A 15,611-nucleotide genomic window follows, 5' to 3' on the forward strand; every position below is an offset into this window, starting at 1 on the left:
CTCCTCTTCCTCCTCTCCTCTCCTCCTCTCCTCCCCTCCCCTCCTCTCCTTTTTCTTTTCTTTCTTTTCTTTTCTCAGACAGGGTCTTCCTATAGCCCCAGCTGGCCTCGAACTCACAGAAAGCCGCCTGTCTCTGCCTCCCAAGTGCTGGGATTAAAGACGTGCACCATGCCCAGTTCTGTCCTGTCTTATAGGCACAGTGCTCTGTGTACTGGACAAAGCTCTTCTAAGAAATACCTGTCTGGGATGCTGTGACAGACGTTTTCACTTTTATGGCAGTTCCATCTGCTGTGTGGGCTGCAGTATTCAGCACTGAGAGGCCCCATTCTGGCCAAGTATAAAGGAGTACTGAGATCTGTTTAAAGTACATTGCCTGGCTTTTTAGTCTTGAAAGCTTCTGATAGAGGATTCTCTTCTAAAGATGACTTGATTGCCCCTTCACTCCAGTGCTCAACCAGAGCCGTCTGTTCACTGTATAGGAATTCATTCACCAATGGAAAATGTTGAAAAGGGATTGAGTGAGTGTGGGCACTACTGTGAGGTTGGCAGCCTGCTTTAACCTGAGGTGATGCTTAATCCTTCCACAGTGACCTGCTTAGATGGGAAAATTTAGGCTTCTAGACGTGAAGTAACTTGAAGTTCTTCCTGTTAGAATGACTGAACTGTGACTCACAGTTAAGCCACTCTGCTTCTAAAGTGTCATTTTAAAATATAAAAACAGATAGTAATTAGTGACATCTAATGATGTGTGTAAGTAAGCAGGAGATTAAAAAGTACAGAGTATATAGAGACATGTCAGGATGAGATTAAGCCTTGGAAATAGAACATTGATGATGCGGGAGGTAGAATATTGTCTGTGGCTTCTGCCTGTGAGCTGAGTCCCTCTGTGGATTTGTGTAGTTCCTGCTGGGTTTCCCTCCTGTACTAAGGTTTGTATGTTTTATAGAATTGTAGCCACAATCTGTACTTAGTTTTGTAGTCTGTTGCTGTTACCTATTTTTATTAGCTAAGCATGTTTTTGTGTATTGCATAAGCATATTGGTGGTTCAGTTAGACTCTCTAAGAAAATCCAGGTGTTCTTATTTCTCTGCATAATGAAGTTTTAGTCTGGAATTAGAGCACATTTCCTGTCTTTGTACTGCCAAAGTATGGTTAAGAATTTTTTTTTTTCAAGCCGGCATGGTGGCACATGCCTTTAGTCCCAGCACTCAGGAGGCAGAGGCAGGCAGCTCTCTGTAAGTTCAAGGCCAGCCTGGTCTACATAGTGAGTTCCAGGACAGAGCCTTGTCTACATGGTGAGTTCCAGGACAGCTGGGGCTGTGTCTCAAAAAGACCAAAACAAAAACAAACAAACAAAAAGAATTATTTTTCACATATGCCCCATGTATTGGAGTCAAGCATTGTGCATTGAACTGTGTCCCTAGACCTAGTAAAGAATTTTTAAATGCAAAATTAAAGTAGAAAACATTGACTGAAATATAATATATGAAGTATTGAAGAATTTCCAAAGGACTATTTTTGGGAAACAGGTATTTTATCTGCCTCATTTTGATCCCTTGAGAGCATGTTTTAATAAAATTATCCTCAACATCTTAAACCACGTATCACCATGGCCTTAGTTTGTTACCTGAAGCACCCTACATACAATCACTTGTTCATATAGCAGGCATTTGTTGAGAGCTGAAAAAGAACATATGATGCTAGTAATGGAGTTGATGTATGTGATACATGTATGTGTGTGTGTGTGTGTGTGTGTGTGTGTGTGAGAGAGCGTGTAAAGATGTATAGTATAAAGAAAATGTTAAGCTTCTGCTGTATTCATGGAAAACACAAGTGTTCAGGGAAGTGAGACACATTATTGCTGACCAGTACAGTTTAAAGACGTGGAACTCAAACCGTTTTGGGAAAATAAATTAAAGCTGAAGCTTTTTGAAATGTTGTCTCACTGATTTCATGCATTATTTTCTAGCTGACACTCTTACACCTAATTATATGCTCTTTGTGGAGTAAAAGTTTGAAGTCATTCTTCTAAATATATTCTGTGCCTTAAGTTCTATTGGAATTTTGGCTTTTTACAGTCAAAGCTCAATAGATTACTTATTTCCTTAATATGTATTCACTTTGAAACTGGGAGTTCATTTTTGTGTGTTAATAGACCTAAGATAATGTATTTTTGAGATTGTATTGTTTTCTAATTTGGGTAATTTAATTATGTGCAACTGACCTATAAAGTTAGCATATTAAAGAATTGTATTTGAAAGTATTAAACTGTGTTTAAGCTGGGCATGGTGGTGCATGCCTTTAGTTCCAGCACTAGGGAGGCAGAGGCAGGTGGATATCTGTGAGTTCAAAGCCAGCTTCTGGTCTACATAGCGAGTTCCAGGTGAGCTGGGGCTACAGGGAGACCCTATCTCAAATAAATAAAATAATAAATAAATAAATAAACTGTGTTTAAATTTCTTTTGTTTTGGTTTTTGGTTTTTGGTTTGTTTTTTTTTTTTTTTGGTTTTTTTTGAGACATGGTCTCCCTGTAGCCCCAGCTGACCTGGAACTCACTTCGTAGACCAAACTGGCCTTACAGAGATTCATCTGCCTCTGGCTCCTGAGTGCTGGGACTAAAGGCGTGCGCTACCATGCCCAGATATGTGTTTAAATTTAATACCTAGTATATAAAGCAAACGATCTCATTGTGAGTAGCAAGTGCTTTTCATTGCTTTTTGTTGTTGTTTTTGAAAAGAAATAAGGTCTTGTTATATAACCCAGGCTGGTCTTGAACTTGTAATTTTTGTGCTTCAACCCCCAAGTACTGGGCTTATTGGCATGTGCCATGATGCCTGGATGGCTAATAGAGTTTTGGAATTGTTGAAGAAATGGTAGTGAGATAAATTGACCATTGTTACCCAGTTTTTATTATGGTCCTGAGAATGCTGCACAGATTTCTGGTCTACAGAGTGGGGTTTGATAATCATTTTTCTAATCTTGCTCCTGGAATCATGCTTTATATTTCATAGATGCTGGGTTGACAGATTTACATTTTTGTGCCTGAGATTTGCTTTTCCTTATAGTTTTTAGCTGCCTGTTATGCTCTGAAATGTGTTAATATTTTATTATATGGTATGTTTCCATCCTTATTGTGACCTATGAAGTCTGAAAGAAAGATAAATTTGAGTGTAGAAATCAGTGTTAATTTATGTGCATCCAGATAATTTTGTTTGGTTGATATTTCATTTGGTTATATTTTTTTTCAGAACTCATTTAAACTTAGATTTTCAAGGTCTGCTGTTAGAGAAATGCCATAAACATAATTTGTATACTCCAGGAAAGGCAAATGGAACATCAAATGGAGATCAATAAAAATGACATTTCAAAATGCTAGCCTGCAATTTGTGAATCATGCTGAGCCATGCGGGAGAATGAAGTTTCCTCTCCCCCAGGGCATGTGCAGTAAATACGAGTCAGGAGCTGAGTAATCCCCCGTGCATCCTCCTCCCTAACTTTAAAGGTCTGTGTCTGAATGTTCAGTTTAAAGCAGTGTAGGTGAATATGATGCCATGATCGTGAGGTACGAAATGTGACTAAGGTCTCAGTTCATCTTCCGGAAAGAAAAGCTTACTAGCGGTGAAGCCCTCTGGAGAGCAGCTCAGAAGGTCTTAAAGGAAGGGAGTAATCAAAAGGGCTGTAGATAGTGTGGATGCGGTTCAGATAGCAGTGTTCTTTCCCTCCAGTTGGTACTAGTTACCTCAGGCTGGTGAACAGTCCCCCCCATCCCCCCATCATTGCTTTCCTTTCTTCCTAGTGATTCTGCAGCTTCTGCCGTCAGCCAGCTGTTCCTTCGTGGGGTAGGTGGTCCTTTGACCATATGTGAGTACCAGAATCTTACAGAACTTATCTACACGTGGGATTGTCTTAGTTACTCCTCCTGTTGCTGGGATAAAATTCACCGACAGAAGTTCAAGGGTATGGTCCATCATGGCACGGAAGTCCTGGCGGCAGGAGCTTGAGGCAGCTGGTTGTTTGCATCTGCAGTCAGGAAGCAGCGTGATGAATGCTGGTGCTCAGCTAGTTTCTCCTTTTCATGCAGCCCAGGACGAGAGCCCACAGTTAGAGTGTGTCTTCCCGCTTCAGTTAACCCAATCAAGGTAATCCCTCACTAGGTTTACCACAAGGATTACAAGCGCCTGGGGCTTGTTTCCCAGGTGATTCTAGATCCCAGCAAGTTGACAATCAGCACTAACCAGCACCATGATCTTCCTTTGAGTGTGTTCTCTAGTGTGAAGTGTGACCCACGGCATGAATGGTAGTATGTCTCCATGCTGAGCCATGGGTTGATGGCAGACAAGTCTTCACCGTATTCCAGTGGTGCCCAGTACTAACTCAAATGCATGTCAGTGGTAGGAACTGGGACCAAGTTTGCTTACCAACCTGTGGTTGAACCTCTGGTTGACAGCAGTTACCACCCTACCTCAATAGCATACACTAAATTTTAAAATATTACTTATTTTTACTTATTTTTCCTTTTTTTGGTCTTTTTTTGAGACAGCATCTCCCTGTAGCCCCAGCTGACCTGGAATTCTGCCCCAAATTCCTCATCCTCCCAGGGCTTGAGATTCCTTCTCCCCTCCCTGATACATGGGCTCAGGAACATAGCTGACTATAATTTTCCAACCCTAAGATAAACTCCAAGCACCTAGGCTAGCAGGTACCAGCTGCTAGAAGAGACAGGGGCTGGGTGCCTCCTGCTTGGTTGGAGTCTGGTAAACTTAGGTCTATCTGAGGCGCCTCTGGTGTTGGAAGCAAGACATTTCTATTTTATTTCTCAGAGTGATTTAGTGTGTTTTCATCATGAATGTAACAGTTCTGCATGCCATTGGTTTTGCTTTCTATTTTTGTTGCCTCTATAAAGTCTGAATTTTCTCTTTCCGGGGGATTCATATTTTTACGCTAGTGTTGCCTTGAAACTTTAAAATATTTTTTATTATTGTGTATGGTGTGTGTGTGTGTGTGTGTATGTGTGTGTGTATGTGTATGTGTGTGTGTTTGTGTGTGAGTGGGAATATGAGGGACTACAGCACAGGTCAGAGGATGACTTTGGGGATTCTGTAGGTTCTGGGGATGGAACTCCAGTCATCAGACCTGCTAAACTATCTTGCTGGCTCTCCATTGAAACTTCCTGCACTGTGTCTAACCCTTTCTTCAGCTTCATCCCTGTGAATATGAGAGATGATGGTCTGTTTATCACGCTTTCAGTTTAGTTATTTCTTTTTACATTAACTTGTGTGTTTTTGTTTTAGTTCTTTTACTTGATTTTTATAGTTTTAGGTTATGCGTGGACCCATGCTCCTTTCCATGAGAAAAGGACCGTGCTCCTACCGCGCCCACTGTCTCTCCCCTTTCTTCTGTCCCCTCTGCTTTGACTTGCTTGTGAGCAGCAGCATTCTCCCCACCTTTATTGGTTTTGGTTGTGGTTAAGTGGCTTCAGTGCTCATAGCAGCCCCTTGGCTAGACTTTCTTTCTGCATCTCCTTTTGGCTCAAATTAAAAGCAGTTTCTGTTCTGAAAGACTTTTATTTAAATTTTTAAATCAAAATCTGTATGTGGCTACTCTCTGATTCCATTTATGTGTAATTCTAAAGTAGGCAAATTCATGAAGACGGCAGGTAGATTCGAGGTGGCCAGAGGCTGGGGGTGGGGCAGTGGGGAGCGACTGCCAGTGGGATGAGGTTTCCTTTTGTGTTGATGAAAATGATCTGGAATTGGGCTGTGGCAATGTAGCACAACTTTATGAATGCCCCATCAACTAATGAATTGTACACTGGAAACAGGTAAATTGGACAGTTTAGGAATTGCATCTGAAGCAGTAGAAGGAGATTAATCTCAAGGCTTGGAAATGGACTACCCATAATACTCCCTGTCCCTTCCCACTTCTGCACTTGTCCCTCCCCAGACATAGCAACAGTCAACTGTTTGGGACAGTTCTTTTAGGCTTCACCTTCCTACTTTACCTTCCTGTTTTACTTTTTGTAAACCATCAAAAGACAGATAAATGGTTGTTCACTTTTTATGGTATTAAAATTAGTTAGCCTATGTAAGGTCTATCAGTCTTTTATCAGATGATTTTAGTGATAATATATGACCATTGCCTAAAGGTTATAAAGGATGACAAAATCTGATTGTTTATGCATTTTTGCTTTTAATTTTGTAAAGAACTTTAACAAGCAATTACTCTCTTGCATGTGGGAGAAGCCTAGTGTTCTGGTATGCTTTTCTGCCACTCTGATAAACACGATGACCAAAGCAGGAATTGAGCAGAGACCATGGAGGAATGTTGCTTATTGCTCTCTCGCTGGCTCCTGCTCAGCTAGCTTTCTTATCCAGTCCAGACCTACCTATGTAGGGATGTACCGCCCTTAGTGCACTGGACCCTCCTACATCAACTAGCAATCTTGAAAACGCCCTGCAGATAAGCCCACAGGCACTCTGATTGAGGTAGTACCTCAGTTGAGCGTCCCTCTTCCCAGGTGACTCCAGTCTGTGTCAAGTTGACAATAAAAACTAACCAGTATAATTAAGTATTTAATTTTCCCTTTCCTGTTCCTTTTTGATTTTTTTTTTTTTTTTTTGACAGTGCTGGAGACCACCCTGCAGACCTTGTGTGATTGCAGTCTATACTAGTACAGTTGACTGTGGACATTAGTCCTTTCTTCTGCAACCCTGATAAGCTTACTAGTTTTAGCAGCCTTTTTGGAGATTTCCTTAGGACTCTGGGAGTATGTGACTGAAGAAGTTTAAGCCCCTTATTTTGTCTTAAGTAGCTAGAAACCCTAGCAGACACTGAATAGAGAAGGTAAGAATAGCTTGTTCAAGCTTAGGGCCAAAGGCCCTGAGTCTTTCTTAGGTCAGATATTAGCTGTGAAGTTTACTTAGATGAGCTTTATCAGGCTGTAGAAATTCTGTTCTGTTCCTTTTGTTTTTGAGACAAAGGATCTGCGTGTCTCTGCCTCCCATTGCTGGAGTTACAGGCACCCACAACATATCCATCCTTTTTACATGAAACTCAGGTCCTCATACTTAGAAAGCAAGCCTCTTACCTACTGAGCCATCATCTCTCCAGCTCTCAGGACTGTTTATTCTACACTGTGGAGATACAGGACAGAACCTTTCTGAGTACGTGCCGCTGGGTTTGTGTATGTGAGGTTTTTTTCTGATCTTGTTTTTCAGTAGGCAGACTTCTGGGATCTGGGTGGATACTGATCATACTTCCGCTTTTCCTTCCAGTTCTTTCTCTGTACAGGCTGTTGCTGCTCCTGCCCACCATTCCCTGTTCCCTTGGGGTCACTGTTTGGAGTTACCAGTTGAACAGTATCTGAAAACTGTTATTTCCTATGTTTTGTCAGTTTTTTAAGGGCCAGATTTCTGTCACTGAGTGTGGGCTGCAGTCTTCAGTCAGTCACATTCAGCAGGGAGAGGTAGCCTCAGGAAATGAAGCTTATACTGCTCAAGAGAGTCCATGAATCTTCCACTGGCGACTTTGTTCCAGGGGCCTTTCCTTGAGGACATTACTTTTGGTTACTGAGAAGCTTCCCAGTCTCTGCATCTCTTTTTCTTTCTAGTGGTAAATAAAGCTGTTGTACGGACACTTACAGGGACAGAGACAGTCAGGCTGCTAACAGGCAGCTGATTTCTTGCTGCAGAAGTTTAGAGTATGTGTCACTGCTTAGAACTCTGAAGTGAAACAGCTTATAGGTTAAGCCCTCACTGGATTCCTGGTTAGTGTTTACCTTGAAACTCCCAGATTGAGTTCCATTGCAACTGTTGACTTGTCAAACTATAGGAGTCCTGCAGTGAGTACTGTATAACATGCTTGGATTTACACACTGCTAATCCTCTGTGTGATTCTCAGTGAGCTCCTTTCTTTTTCTTTTGTGTTCTTACTCTTGACTTCATAGCTGGTATCACATATAGAAAAACTATCAGTCTTTCAGCTATACTGGTTGTATTTTTAACTATCAGTCTGTAAGACATACTGGCGGTATTTTTCTTTCTCCAAATCAGATGTTTGTATGACTTGAAAGAAAGCAAATGGGGGTATCCAATTTGCTTTTTGTTGTTGTTGTTGTTTTAAAGACAGGATCTCCCTGTAGCTCAAGCTGTCCTGGAACTTGCTGTGTAGACCAGGGTAACTCCATCTCACAGAGATCTACCTGCCTCTGTCTCCTGAGTGCTGGGATTGAAAGTGTGTACCACTATGCCTTGTTACCTGTTTTTGATTTTTGAGATAGGCTCTCAACGTGTGTAGCCCAGGCTGGCTGAAACTCTTGATCTTCCTGTTTTAGCCCTATGAGAGCTGGGATCGCAGATGTGTGCTGCCACACCTGGCCCAAAATAATCTTTTCAAAGGCTTTGAGTACTGCCACACTGCTTTGGGGGTGAGCTAGCCGCCTTCATCAGTTGTAAGAGCAGAGAACTCTGTAGGAACATCTTTTCTTTTAGGAGGTAATTTTTCTTGCTAAGTATGCCGTAAGAACTTGAAGAATGATCTTAATTTCTCATTTTAAAATGACTGCCAGCTGAGCCAGACTGTTTAACACGTCAAAGTTAGAGCACATGGATTTGTCAATAAATTTAAATGTGCTAGTAGTTGCCATTACTACTAAGTTGTTTGAGTAATATATTATATTCACATTTTAAATGGATATTGATCTTCATTCAGTGACGAAATTGGAGCATCTCAATTCTTATGAAACTGCTGACTCTTTTCCACTTTGTAGGCATACAGCCAGACATAAATTCTAGCCAACGTTCCATAGATTTTTTCCTTATTTTTCTTCTGTATGCAGTACTCTTTAAGAAGTAAGAATAATTTGTGAATAAACAAAGTTAAAACATACTACCACATATTTTATTGTCTTGAAGGTACCTGAGGTTTATTGAATTGCCCTTGACTCAGAGAAAATTCTGTCGAAGTTGTCAGCAGTTGCTTCTACCTGAGGACTTGGGGGGACATGGTGGCCATCAGCTGTTGGCTGATATTTCCATCACCCAACTGAGAAGGCCCAGTCAGCTTCTCTACCCACTGGAAAACAAGAAGACAAATGCCCAGTACCTTTTTGCTGATAGGAGCTGCCAGTTCTTAGCAGACCTCCTTTCTATCCTTGGATTCAGAAGAGTACTATGTGTTGGAACACCAAGGTATGTTCTGTATTTAAAAAAAAAAAAAACTCCTGTCAACACTGCTTTATGCATAAGAAAGTTGTCATGAAGCAACTATTTACGGTGTGCAGAGTAAGGTGTGGAACTCTGCATGTAAGAGCAAGTAGAAAAGCATGGTCCCTCTCTTAAGGAGTTTGCAGCCCGTATTCCATTTGAGAAAAACCTTCATAAACTCCTTCCTGGTATATGGAAGATGCTTTATGGTAATGTTAGATTTCTCTGTTAAGTTCTGCCCTTTAAAAAGTATTTATAAAACTAAAATCTGCCAAATACTCTTCCGTGTTTCATTGAAATATCAGAGATATGAGAACATCAGTGGGTTTTGTTTGCCGATTGCCTGTGACATTTGTAGTTTATTAAATTTGCTCTCATTACCTGCTTTAGGTTGCACGAGCTGATCAGGCTGACAGTGGCAGGTGAGAAGGCCAACATGAAAAGCCTTTTATTGGATATTGATTTTCGGTAGGTTTATAAAATGTAATATTTCTTCTTTATTACCTCATTTCTTTTTATGTTTTCTCTTCTTAATTGGTTGTCATCTGTCATCCTTTTTAATTAACATTTAGAGGTAGTTGTAGGTTATGAACACCTTATCAATCATGTAAATTCAACATAGAGTCTTTGGGATTTCACACAGGGAAGCAGTTGATTTCTCATTTTAATAGTGTGGTCCTAGATCTCCTCAGTGACTGTGTCTACTTCTATGTGACATAAAATTGGAGATGAATTCCTACTGAATGCGGTTTTTTCTTATTACTGATGTTTAAAGGTAAACTGTATCCCCCTCCCCTTATTCTTGGTCAGATTTCCAGGACTTCATTTCATCTTTAGATCTTTGTCATGTGATAAGACATTTAAAAAATAGCATCTTATGGGGCTGGAGAGATGGCTCAGTGGTTAAGAGCACTGACTGCTCTTGCAGAGGACCCAGGTTCGATTCTCAGCACCCACATGGCAGCTAACAACCATCCATTAACTCCAGTTCCAGGGGATCTAATGCCCTCTTCTGACCTACATGAACATTTCATGACATGGGTGCACTTACGTACATGCAGGCAATACTCATACACATAAAATAAAAATAAAGTATTATGTGCACACTACCTCCCTAGGTGCAGCCAGAAATGGAGGGGGTGCTAACTAGGGAATAGGCAGGTCCCAGGCTGAGGGCTAGAAAGTAGGTACTTGTGGGAGATAACCATGTGTAAGAATTGTTTGATGTTGGGATGCACCTTTAGTGGTAATTTAGAGAATACAGGCTGGCTTTCAGCACAGATGACACAAATGTCCACCCACTGTCTAAGTGTGAAAAGTCAAAGGACTCCTCTTAATTTAATACTGGTTTAAGTTCTGCCTCATAGTGAATTTATTAGACACTTATTCTTAGACACTTTTACATGTTCTTGACTGTCTTAAAGAAATTAGGCTCTATGTTTCTTTTTATTTAGATAATGTTTATTTGGCCAATTCTACAGTATTTGTTAGAATATGTGACATTAAATATGCTTACTTTCCCTAATAGGGCAGATTTTTAAGAGGTAAAATGTCACATTAAAAAGCACAGCTTTAGCTGGGTGTGGTGGCATATGCCTTTTAATCCTAGCACTTGGGAGGTGGAGGCAGGCAGATCTCTGTGAATTCGAGGCCAGCCTGGTCTACATAGCGAGTGCCAGGCCACCTGGGGCTACAGGGAAACCCTGTCTCAAAAAGACCAAAAAGAAGCCGGGCATGGTGGTGTATGCCTTTAATCCCAGCACTCGGGAGGCAGAGGCAGGCGGATCTCTGTGAGTTCAAGGCCAGTCTGGTCTACATAGTGAGTTCCAGGACAGCTGGAGCTACAGGGAGACCCTATCTCAAAAAGACCAAAAAAATAAAAAATAAAAAAGAAAGAAAGCAGGCTGGTTGTCTCTGCCTCAGCTCCTGCTTCCAGGTTCCTGCCCTGAGTTCCTGTCCTGGCTTACCTCAAGGATGAACTGTGATTGCAATGTGTAAGTCAAATAGGCTGAACATTGGTTCTGGAGACGATAACTAGCAAGCCCTCAGGATCCTTCTCAGCCTGCTTTCTTATACAACTCAGGACCACCTGCCCAGGGTTTCACTGCACTTACCAATCAGGAAATTGCCTCACAGACATGCCCTCAAGAGTAATAGAGGAAATCCCCAGTTAAGGTTGCCTCTTACTGATGTATCAAGTTGACAACCCAAACTATCAAGCGCACTAGCCTCACTGAAAAGGGGAGCTCCAGATGTAGGCTGGGCATGGTGAGTCTGTAATCCTAGTAAGCAGGAAGCAGAGGCAGGTGGATCTCTGTGAGATCAAGGCCAGCCTGATCCATTTAGTGAGTTCCAGGTGGGCAGGGATCAGGGAGACCCTGTCAAAAAACAAACAAACAAAAAAACCCCACAAAACAGATTCAGGGAAGGACCCTATCTCAAGCAATAAAATAGAGAAATGATTGAGGAAGACACCCACTGTCAAGCTTTGACATCCACACATCCCCTTGCTTCCCCACCCGCCAGGTACAGCTTTTTTGTTTGTTTTGGTTTTGTTTTTTTGAGACAGGATCTCGGTATGTATCCCTAGCTGGCCTGGAACTTGTTATGTAAACCAGGATCTCACAAAGATCTACCTGCCAAGTGAAAAAGTATAGCTTTTATAATTTATTTTTCTTTATATTTCCAGTCAACTTTATATTGTCTGATACAAACAACTAGTTTTCCTAAGTTCCTCACTGTACTTCCTCAACCGTTATGGAAAGGACTGACTTGTTAACTGTTAACCACTCACTTCTTGTTGATAAGAAGTGGCCAATTAACGTGTTTGACCGCAGTGATCTTTCCAAAGTGATAATACAGATTTCTTAAAGAGAACTCAGCTGTATTTTTAAATATTTTGTTATTTTTATTTTATATATATGAGTGTATTGCCTGCATGTAAGTGAGTGCACCCATGTCGTGCAGTGCCACAGAGGTCAGAAGAGGGATTCCCCTGGAACTGAAGTTAAGGATGGTTCGTAGCCACCATGTGGGTGCTGAGAATTGAACCCAGGTCCTCTGCAAGAGCAGCCAGTGCTTTTAACCACTGAGCCATCTCTCCAGCCCTGTCAACTGTACTTTTAAAAAAGATTTATTGCTGGGCGTGGTGGCGCATGCCTTTAATCCCAGTACTCAGGAGGCAGAGGCAGGTAGATCTCTGTGAGTTCAAGGCCAACCTGCTCTACATCCTGAGTTCCAGGACAGCTGGGACTACAGGGAGACCCTGTCTCAAAAAGACCAAAAAAAAAAAAAGATTATTTTTAATTATGTGTATATGTGATGTGTGTATGTGTGTGGGTATGTGCATGTTGAGTGCAGGTGTCCTTGGAGTCCAGAAGACGGCTTTGGGTTCCCTGGAGTCACAGATGGTTGTAAGCCACCTGATATGGGTGCTGAGAACTGAACTTGGGTCCTCTGCAAGTGCAGTCTGTGCTCTTAACTGCTGAGCCATGTCTTCAGCCCTCAACTGTATTTATTAAATGAGTTATAGTTCATATTATTCACCACTTTGGGGTATATACCTCACTAGTTTTTGGTGTCTATTCAGTATGTTGTACAACCACACCACTATCTATTGTCAGAACATTTTTTCTGTTTCTTTGATAATTTTGAGTTTTTTGAGGTAGGTCTTATTTTTTTGAGTGTGGGTCTCATATATCCCAGGCTGGCCTTAAACTCACTGTGTAGCCAAGGTTGGCCTTAAACTTCAATCCTCCTGCCTCTACTTCCTGAGTGCTTGGACAGCAGGTGTGCACCACTGCATTTGGCTCAGAATAGTCCCATCACACAGAATAGAAACCTCATTGTCACTGCCCCTGACAGCTACTTTCTGTCTTCATGAATTTGCCTATTCTAGACTCTTTTTTTTTTTCATCTTTTTTGAGTCAGGGTCGCCCTGTAGCCACAGTTGGCCTGGATTCGCTATGGAGACCAGGCTGGCCTTGAACTCACAGAGATCTGCCTACCTCTGCCTCCGGAGTGCTGGGATTAAAGGCCTGTACCACCACGCTCGGCTATTCTAGACATTTTATAGTAGAATCACTCAGTATATGACCTTTGTGTCTGGCTTCTTTCAGTTAGCATAATGAATGTACATATAGTATACAACAGTACTTTATTCTTTTTATGGGTCTTTAATATTTCAGTGTCTGGAATTTCTTATTAATTCATTCATTTATTGATTGATTGATTGACTGATTGATCTTTTTGAGACAGGATCTCCCTGTAGTCCCTGCTGGCCTGGAACTCGCTATGTAGACCAGGCTGGCCTTAAACTCACAGAGATCCCTCTGCCTCTGCCTCCAGAGTGCTGGGATTAAAGGCATGCATCACCACACCCAGTGGAATTTCTTTTTTAAAATTCTGTGTTCCTTTCCTAAGGTATTATTGTCAATACAAGTGCATTATTTTATGTGTTAAAGTTTAACTTTGTAGTTCTTACCACCACATCAGTAGGTAGTTTTTGAGTTCTTGTCATGTGTCAGGGCCTGTCATACCTTATAATAGCTCTCCAAGATAGGTTTGTTATCATTCTCATTTTCTGGAAGAGAACACTGAGGTACTAAGAAGTGAAATAACTTAACCATAGTCATAGTTTGTGAGTCACCAAGCCAGAATTTAAAATCAAGGCAGTCTTAATTCCCAATGAACTGATTTCCTCTTGAACGTGTATGTACACCTTTCTTAGTTGGCCTCTTTCTCTCACCCTTCCCTCTCTCCGTTCCTCCCTCTATCTTGTCCCACAAAGGTTTTTTTTTTTTTTTTTTTTTTTTTTTTTTTTTTTTTTTTTAAAAAAAAAAAAAAAAGAGGACGATAAATCTTTCACTGTGATATATCAAAATAACTCCCAAGTGCTGGGACTAAAGGGGTGCACCACTATGCCCAGCCCCACAAAGGGTTTTGAGTAAATAGCTTTTGGTTGGAAATATTCATTTGTGTCACAGAAATCTGTTCACTGTTCGTATGAAAGAATTTGTTGCTTCCAGTTACTGGAGTCTAGGATACAGCCAGCTTTGGTCCAGTCATTGCCCTGGGCCTCATACCATGTTGTTAAACACCTTTCTCTCTGCCTGTTGCCTTTTTTAAATCAGATGGCATCTTTTGGCTTTCTTCATATTGCTGGGGCACTTTGGTGGCAGTCCCAGCTCACCTGACGGTGGAGACAGGCAGTAAAACTCAAGGGAGTTAGTTCTCTTATCTGCATGGCAGAGTCACATGCCAGTTCCCACTCTAGAGCCATCACTGTAGTTAGCTCTTGGCCAACCAGGTAGAGTAAGTTCTCTGCAGAAATGAGATGTGTGACTAAGGAGGGGAGCTAGGAGTGCTAAAGAGAAAAAAAGCTGATGCTGGTAACTAAATAATTGAGGACAAAAGAATACTCAGATTCCTACCTTTGTCCTTTGTTTTTGCTCAGGTGGAAATGGTACAGTCTTATCTTTCCATAGCATATAGCTCTTTGAATTTTCACTAAGAATTTCATAACGAGAGACTGGAGAGATGGCTCAGCAGTTAAGAGCACTGGCTGCTCTTGCGGAGGACCTGGTTTGGTTAGCACCTACGTTGCAGCGAACAATTGTCGTAACTCCAGTTCCAAGGGATCTGATTCTCTCTTCTGACATCCTTGGGTATTGTACAACACAGGTGCACTTACATGCATTCAGGTAAAACACTCATAGACATAAAATAAAAATCTTTTTTTTAAGTTTCATGATGATTTTGACTTCATCAAAGAGAAGCTTTTGTGAAGATAGTTGTGGAATGAGTTATGCAGAAACTAGTAAAAATCATATTTTATCACTTCAGATATCTTTTCAAACTGCAAGGATCTCAGATTTTTTTTTTTTTTTCATCTTTTTGAGACATGGTCTCCCTGTAGCCCCAGCTGGCCTGGAACTCACTATGTAGACCAGGCTGGCCTTGAACTCACAGAGATCCACCTGCCTCTACCTCCCAAGTGATGGGATTAAAGGCATGTGTCACCATGGCTAGCAGGAAAATGGTTTTTCAAATTCTGCCTAATCCTAGATTTTGGGCTTTTAAAAATCTTTTTTTTTTTAACTTTTACAAAAACTTTATTGAGAATTTCATACATGCATGTAAGGTGTTTTGATCAAGTCCGTGCCCACTCCCTTCCTTCAAACATTCCCCCCTCTGAAGTGGTAACCCTAAAATCTTTTAAGGATTAGATATAAGCTCCCAAATACTTTAGACATTTTGACATTTTTGGCCTTTGGAACAGAGTTTGTTGCTAACAGGCCCAAGGACATTTTGACTTTTAGCCAAGAAACTGGCTGCATTTCTTTGGGGTCTTTTTACCCTAACTGCCTAGCAAATTCCTACCTCCTATTCTTATCACACCATCTTCTG

The 15,611-nt window shown here is 41.2% G+C and overlaps 1 protein-coding gene across 1 annotated transcript in view; it reads left to right on the top strand.

The window, feature by feature from the left end:
- The window catches only part of Zcchc4 (zinc finger CCHC-type containing 4), a 46,525-nt gene that overhangs the window by 4,979 nt on the left and 25,935 nt on the right, over positions 1 to 15,611 (top strand). Inside the window, exons 4-5 of the mRNA XM_008837335.3 lie at positions 8,913 to 9,188; positions 9,594 to 9,671. Coding sequence (XP_008835557.1) covers positions 8,913 to 9,188; positions 9,594 to 9,671 — 354 coding nt within the window. The remainder of the gene's footprint in view (positions 1 to 8,912; positions 9,189 to 9,593; positions 9,672 to 15,611) is intronic.

The sequence above is a fragment of the Nannospalax galili genome, unplaced genomic scaffold (genome assembly GCF_000622305.1).
Source record: "Nannospalax galili isolate Female #2095 unplaced genomic scaffold, S.galili_v1.0 scaffold777, whole genome shotgun sequence".
Taxonomy (NCBI): Eukaryota; Metazoa; Chordata; class Mammalia; order Rodentia; family Spalacidae; genus Nannospalax; species Nannospalax galili.